Source organism: Scyliorhinus torazame, chromosome 18 (assembly GCF_047496885.1).
Source record: "Scyliorhinus torazame isolate Kashiwa2021f chromosome 18, sScyTor2.1, whole genome shotgun sequence".
Taxonomy (NCBI): domain Eukaryota; kingdom Metazoa; phylum Chordata; class Chondrichthyes; order Carcharhiniformes; family Scyliorhinidae; genus Scyliorhinus; species Scyliorhinus torazame.
In genome coordinates, this window is record NC_092724.1 from 134098495 (window position 1) to 134105882 (window position 7388).

The following is a 7388-nucleotide window of genomic DNA, read 5'->3' on the forward strand; positions in this document are numbered from 1 at the left end:
ATCATCTGTGCGCATGCGCAGTGCGGCCGCTTTTTTTTTTTTTAAACGCTCGCAGCTTTTTGTTTTACAAGTTCGGGGGGGTTTTAATCATTTAATTTTTATTTTTTTCATTTATTTTATTCTTTTTATTTACAAGTTCGGAGGGGATTTATTTGATAAAATTTTACAGGAAAAAAATGCAGAACTTTGGACAGATGGAGACTCCATACTTTCCAACACCGGAAGGCTTCACCTTCATCCAACAGGTTCCATTGGAGGAGCGTGTACGAGAGCCAAAGAGACCCAAAACCATTTCCTCTATCTTTGTCAGCAGCAAACAAGGTAAGAGAAAATGGTGGGTCGCGCAGGTTGGCCACGTGGGTCGCGAAGGTCGGCCGGCGTGGGTCGCGAAGGTCGGCCGGCGTGGGTCGCGAAGGTCGGCTGGCGTGGGTCGCGAAGGTCGGCCGGCGTGGGTCGCGAAGGTTGGCCGGTTGGTAAAAATGGGTCCCCGGAAAAAAACTTTGAAGAACACTGCTCTAGGTGATATAGTTTTAAAATAAAGGTCCATATCAAACAAAATGGCAGGTCTGCAAGCAAGTAGCCAGAAGAAAAGGGGATCCTGCTGCTTCAGCCTGAGACAGTGGCCACAATAGGGGATGGAAGCAAGTAGAATGTGTGATGAGGACCAAAGACAATGGATTCAATTTTCTCAGCACTGAGCTAAAGAATTATTCATCCATGATGTCAGACAAGCTGTCAAGACAACATAGAGGCAGTCAAGAGAAGTGTACTGGGTGTAGAGCTTGCTATCATCAACTTCTATGTGAAAGCTGAAGCCATCCCTAGGAACAATACGGCTGAGGCCCAACATTTAGAGAAGGATGATAAGAGATCTTTGTGGCCCTCAGCGGTAACGTTGTGAGGGAATGAAGAAAAGCAATTGCTTGAGGTGCGTTGATTGCAGTTGGATTGATAGGATTGTAACCATGGGAGGGCAGCTCAGTGGTTAGCACTGCTGCCTCACAGCAACGAGGTCCCAGGTTCGATCCCGTGTGGAGTTTGCACATTCTCCCTGTGTTTGCGTGGGTTTTGCCCCAACGATCCAAAGATGTGCAGGGTAGGTGAATTGGCCACACTAAATTGCCCCTTAATTGGAAAAAATTAATTGGGTACTCTACATTGTTTAAAAAAGGATTGTAACCATGGCAGCTCCATGGAGATGGGTGGGAAAGAGACACATTAAAGGTTGGATTTGTTAACCATATTAAACACTGGAGGCAAAGGCATCTCAAATCACAAGTGATGTAATTCGTGCCTTTGGCAAGGCCCAATCTGGAGAGATTTGAATGGGGAGTTTTGGCAGAGATAGGCAGAGAGCTGGGAGACAGTGTAGCAGAGACCTATTGGAAGTGATGAGAAGTATAACGGCTACCCATTCCTATAAAATGCTTTAACACTGACTATTTCCAGACACATAGCAAGCGAGAGTAGCATTTGTTGAAGGAACAAACAATTCTTTCCATCCTTGTTCAACAGAATTATCAAGAGATATAGTTGCATATTCAATAAAACCTGCCCAGAACAAATAAATATAGTTTTCTCTTCACCACCACTACAGCATAGAAACATAGAAAATAGAAGGAGGAGGCCATTTTTTCCTTTGGTCCTTCAAGCCTGCTCCGTTATTCATTATGATCATGGCTGATCATCAAGTTCAATACCCTGATCCCACCTTCTCCCATATCCCTTGATCCCATTAGGCCCAAGAGCTATATCTAATTCTTTCTTGAAATTACACAACATTTTGCCTCAACTACTTTCTCTGGTGGCAAATTCAACAGATTCACCACTTCTCGTCATCTCAGTTTTAAAAGGTTTACCCCTTATCCTCAAACTATGGCCCCTAGTTCTGGACTCCCTCACCATAGGGAACATTCTTTTTGAATCTACCCTGACTAATCCTGTTAGATTTTATAAGTTTCTAGGAGATCCCCTCTCACTCTTCTGAACTCCAATGAATATAATCCTAACCGATTTAGTCTCTCCTCATATGACAGTTCCGCCATCCCAGGAATCAACCTGGTAAACCTTCGCTGCACTCCCTCCATAGCAAGAACATCCTCCCTTAGCTGAGGACACCAAAACAGCACACAATACTCCAGGTGTGGCCTATATCAGCATATTAGGATCAAATTCCAAGCCTAAAGCCAGATTGAAAATTTATATCCGAACTCCAGATAGGTTTGCTGCGTGCTCCACTTTGAGTAGCAGGGTCCCCTTTTCAACCATTTACTTGTTCTATTTGTACTTCTTGAAGTAAGAGGACTTTGTTAAACAGATTATTACCCTCGCCCAAAAATATAGATGCAAAATACAGCAGTCGCGCTCAAAATAAAAATATTCCTGGTCAAATTACAAAACAATTGTTTTCACACTGACAACCATGTACATTGTTTAAATTATAAAAATAATGTTTTGAAACAGTGTTTTAAAAAAATCTCAGCACAGAAGTACTTTCACAGAGCACAATGCCAAGTGATACAAGTGGACATATTCAGGTAGTCTTAGGTCAGAAAATGTAATCACATTAGGTACATTCCTCAGTCAATTATCCCACATTCCAAAATATTTCATGGATTTTACTAGCTATTTTGTAAGGGACATCTATGATGTACAAAACCTTAAAATAAGTCAAAAAATGTAGTGTCACTGAAACCGAAAACAAAAAGGACACGATTAGATTTTTAAAAATATATATTCATGGGACATGGGCATTGCTGTCAGGGCCACCATTCACCTATCCCTAACTGCCCTTGAACTGAGTGGTCCTTGCTGGGCTGTTTCAAAGGGCAGTTAAGAGTCAACCACATAGGCCAGGCCAGGTAAGGATGGCAGATTTCCTTCCCTAAAGGACATGACAGTGAACCAGAAAGTGTTTTAGGACAATCAATGATAGTTTCGTGTTCACAGTTGTCAAGCCTGGCTCTTCAATTTCAAATTATTTTTATTCATAAACTGAAATTGAATTGAATTGAAAATCCCACCAGCTGCAATGCTGGGATTTGATGCAGTGTCCCCCACAACATTAGCCTGGGTTTCTGAACTAACCAGTCCGGTGTCATTACGACTACACGGTCGTCTCCCCTTAAACTACATTGAACACTAATTATGTAAAGCAGTGGACAAGTAAATACTGGAAGCTTTAAGACTCGACTCCAGGATGCAGGAGCCCAGCCAGGAAGCCTATACTTTTAGGCCCATTCTCGGGCATCACTTTCTCCAGGCTCTGGCTGGTGAAGCAGGTTCAGACGGGCCAAAGCTGGATTCTGGGGTCTCAGGCGCTCGGGTTTCAGGACTCGGAGCAAAAACCATGCGCATCCACAGCGCAGAAACGGCAAAAGGTGCCTTGGTAACAGGTTCATTCTGGCTCTATCAGCCAGCAACCAACTGTCATGTTCCCCTCAGTTCAGCATCATTCGCCACTGCTCAATCCCTTTTTATTCATCTGCACGGGGACCCTCCTTTCCTCCTCGCGCCACGCTGTAATCTACCCTTTGATCGGACGGCGGCGGGGCTTTTTACCTGAAAATTTAACACTTGAACGGGAAGCGGCATCTTCTCCCTCATTCAGCAACTCTCAGCAGCCACAGAGCAGCTCCGCATCCGGGCACTCTCATCACTGGGGTGAAAGGTCGATTAAAGCACGCCCGTGCGTCATGACGTCCACGCCCCGCCGCCCCCAGAAACGTGTGCGTGGCTTTGGGAAGGATGCCCCGCACAAACATGGCGGCGGCGTCCTCCCCTTCCCTAGCGTTCACATCGGATTTGGAATAAGGGGTTCTCTTTCTCGTTCACTCACATCAACGATGTGCCTAATCAGAATAAAACCTCAAAATTGGAATTCATAACTAATGGGAAGGTGAGACGATCCCAGGAGATCAGTAAATCAAATTTTGCATTTGTCGACCAAAACTTTTGAAACATATTTTCTACAGTTGCTCTCCTTTGAGCTGAAGTTGGGACCATTGTTAGGGCGCCTCAACTTTGCAGCTAATTAATTCTTTTTTTGAAGTGTGGTGACCTAAATGTGTCAATTTTAGAAGAGTTATGTGGGTAAGGCACGATTGATCCAGGAACAAAAATAAAGAAAAGTAGTGAGCAGCATATATAAAATTGGTTAATAAGGGGAAAGAGAATCAACAAGAGGGGAAACCCCAGACTGACATTGTCATAGAGTCGTACAGCACAGAAAAGGCCCTTTGGCCCATCAAGTCTGTCTGATAATAACGCCCTCAATCTTGCGCTAATCCCATTTGTTCCATGACCTTGAGTGTGATGGTGTTTCAAATGCTCACCCAAGTGCTTATAAAAGGTTGTGAGGTTTCCAGCCTCCAATAACTTCCCAGGCAGTGCATTCCAGATTCTCACCACTCTCTGAGTGAAAACATTGAGCGGGATTCTCCCAACGGGCGGCTAAGTGCCGACGCCGGAGTAAAAACGGGAGTGTTTTACTCCAGCGTTGGCGCCCGTTCCGGGACACCATTCAGCAGCCCACAGGGAGCTAGGACGGTGCTGGAGCGGCATCCGCCGCCACAGCTGCCGATCCCGGCCTGAACCCGGCGCCACGGGGTTCGCACATGTGCAGTTGGGCCGGTGGCAACTAGCGCATGCGCAGTGGCCTTCTTCCCCGCGGCGGCCCCGACGCCAAATGGCGCAGGGCTACAGGAGCCAGCGCGGAGGAAAGGAAGCCGGGGAGCAGAGAGGCCGGACCTGACCGCGGGCCAGGCCACTATGGAGGGCCCCCTGGGGTTGGACCCCCCCACCCCCACCCCACAGGCCGCACCCGGACCCTTCAACGGCAAGGTCCCGCCGGCCCACAGCAGGTTAGAACGGCGCCGGCGGGACTCGGCGTTTTGTTGAGGGCCGCTCGGCCCATCCGACCCAGAGAATCGGCACGCCGGCCCGTGCTGGAGAGTCGGCGCATACACCGACCAGCGCCGCACCAACCACGCCGGCATCAATGGTGCCGATTCTCCCCATTGCGGAGAATTGCTTCCCGGCGTCGGGGCGGCGTGGCATTCGCACGGCGCCACGCCGATTCTCCGACCCGGCAGGGGGTCGGAGAATTCTACCCATTTTTTCTCAAATCCCTTCGGAATCTCCTGCCCCTCAGCCTAAAACCCGTGTGATTGACCCCACAACCAAGGGGAACAGCTGCTTCCTATATACCCTGTCCAAACCCCTCATACTTTTATACACCTCAATCATATCCCCATATCCCCCCTCAGCCTTCTCTGCTCTAAAGAAAACAATCCAAGTTTATCCAGTCTCTCCTTATAGCTCAGATGCTCCATTCCTGGTGAATCTCCTCTGTACCCCCTCCAGCATAATCACCACCTTCCTAGAGTGAGGTGACCAGAACTGCACAGAATACTCCAGCTGTGGCTTAACTAGTGTTCTGTACAGCTCCAACATATCCTCCTTGCTTTCCACCCTTTGTGTCCTATTTCTAAGCTAGTTTCGGATCTATCTCGCCAGGTGTACTTGAATTCCATGTGCGTCAACCTTCTCAATCAGTTTCCCAAATGGACTTGTCAAAGGTGTTGCTAAAATCCATATAAACTACATCAACTGCCCTTCTTCTTCCACGCACTCAGTCACTTTATCAAACAATTTCTACAATGTCCAGGCAGTCTTGTCTACAGTTTTTATGGTGGTTAACCACATCATCTATTCCCAATGCCTCTCCTCTATTGTCCAGCCAAGGTAGTTCCACACTTATCAATCCAATCATATAGCTCGATAATTTGTAACAAATGTTTCTCTTCCTATACCTTCTCTGTTACCTCTGAAGGTCACCCAGCAACTAATCTTGGCATTTTCTGATTCCACATCAGTCTGCTGCCATTCAGTGACATCTGTCAAAGGTATGATTTCAGATTCCACATGTGCTCTTGTTAGGACACCCTGGGCAAGGGTGCGGTCAATTTCAGCCCCCCTTGACCCAGAGTCGCATCATAATTGAATTAACCAATAATTCTTAGAACAATACCCAATGTCTTTGCCCCTTGGCTATCCAATATTTACAGGCACCAGGTTTGTAAGTTTAAACACAATTACTTTTTATTTATAACAAGAACTATAATGAAATATGTTGCAAATACAACTGGTTAACTATTATCTAATTCTGAATCCCCCACTTTAACTTTCTCCCCTATACACATGCACAAGACAGACAAATACAGACCGGAGGGAGGTAAAAATAATAAGTAAATGGATAAAGAGTCTTTGTTTAAGATGGTTGACTTTAAGCAGACCTTCCTTCAAAGTAATCTTTCAGATCCAGGTCTCTGTTTGTAGCCTGTAATGGTTTCATGGTAGATTCATTCATTCAGGTTCTCTGCAGGATAAAAAATATATCAACTCACATCCTTTCTGGAGAGAGAGAGATAGAAAGGGAGGGAACAGGTCCTTGTCCCTGTGTATCCAGGTCTTAACTCTGCTTTCCTTCAGTCTCTGGAAATCATCCCACTCAGGCAGGATCCAATCACCACCTGTTACCAGGCAGAATATGGCCTTTTGGCCAATTCATTGGCCACCAGCTAATCAATCAAATAGAGTCCCACAAGTCTCTTGGGTGCCGAAAAGTTCTCCTGTTTGGAAAAAACAGCACCATATACTATGTTGGAACTTTTTGAATTTTTCATTCGCTCTTCTGCTTGACTCAAAGACACATGCTCATTAAGCATCTGTGGATCAAAATGATAAGAGCAAAAATAAAGAAAGGGGAAATAAGGCAATCATCAAAAAGGACCCTTACATACCTCTCTCTCTATAAGGAATAAAACATCAGGGCATTATGAGGTATGCAAGACACAAATCACAACACATCCTTCCCTATTGTATACGCCCCCTTCCCAGTCTCTTCATTGGTAACCAGTCAGCCCTTAAACCCATGACAAAGCCTCCACAATCACATTATCCTTTCCAGGAATGTGTACAATTTTAACATTGACCTGTTGTAACAATAAACTCCAATGGAATAATCTTGCATTCCAGGGTTTAATCTTCTCGACAAAACCAAGTAGATTATGGGCTGTATAAACTAAGCTTTGTTTATTGTCATGCTAGATATATACTTCAAAGTGCTGAAGGGCTAGTAGCAATGTGCGACCTGCAGTCACTGGCAGCTGTGACCATTTTAAGTGGTCTGAAAATTCTGAGGCGGCCAGCACCAGTTTGCCCACTAACATGGTCGTCAATCTCCCAAACTCTACTTGGTATTCTGTGAACCACAGCGTTTTTGTTTGTTTCCCCAACATATCCGACTGTCTTTCAGTCGCTAACTGCGCCAGTCTGTATGGTTTTAGTCAAGACCAATGTGGCTTTAGTGCTTCAGAGTTTCCTAT

General features: G+C 45.7%; 1 protein-coding gene across 1 annotated transcript in view; it reads right to left on the bottom strand.

The window, feature by feature from the left end:
• gps1 (G protein pathway suppressor 1) overlaps positions 1–3671 on the bottom strand; it is a 123565-nt gene extending 119894 nt beyond the window's left edge. The window contains exon 1 of the mRNA XM_072483414.1: positions 3562–3671. Within this exon, the coding sequence (XP_072339515.1) occupies positions 3562–3606 (45 nt within the window). The 5' untranslated portion in view covers positions 3607–3671. The remainder of the gene's footprint in view (positions 1–3561) is intronic.
• Positions 3672–7388: the final 3717 nt, after the last annotated feature.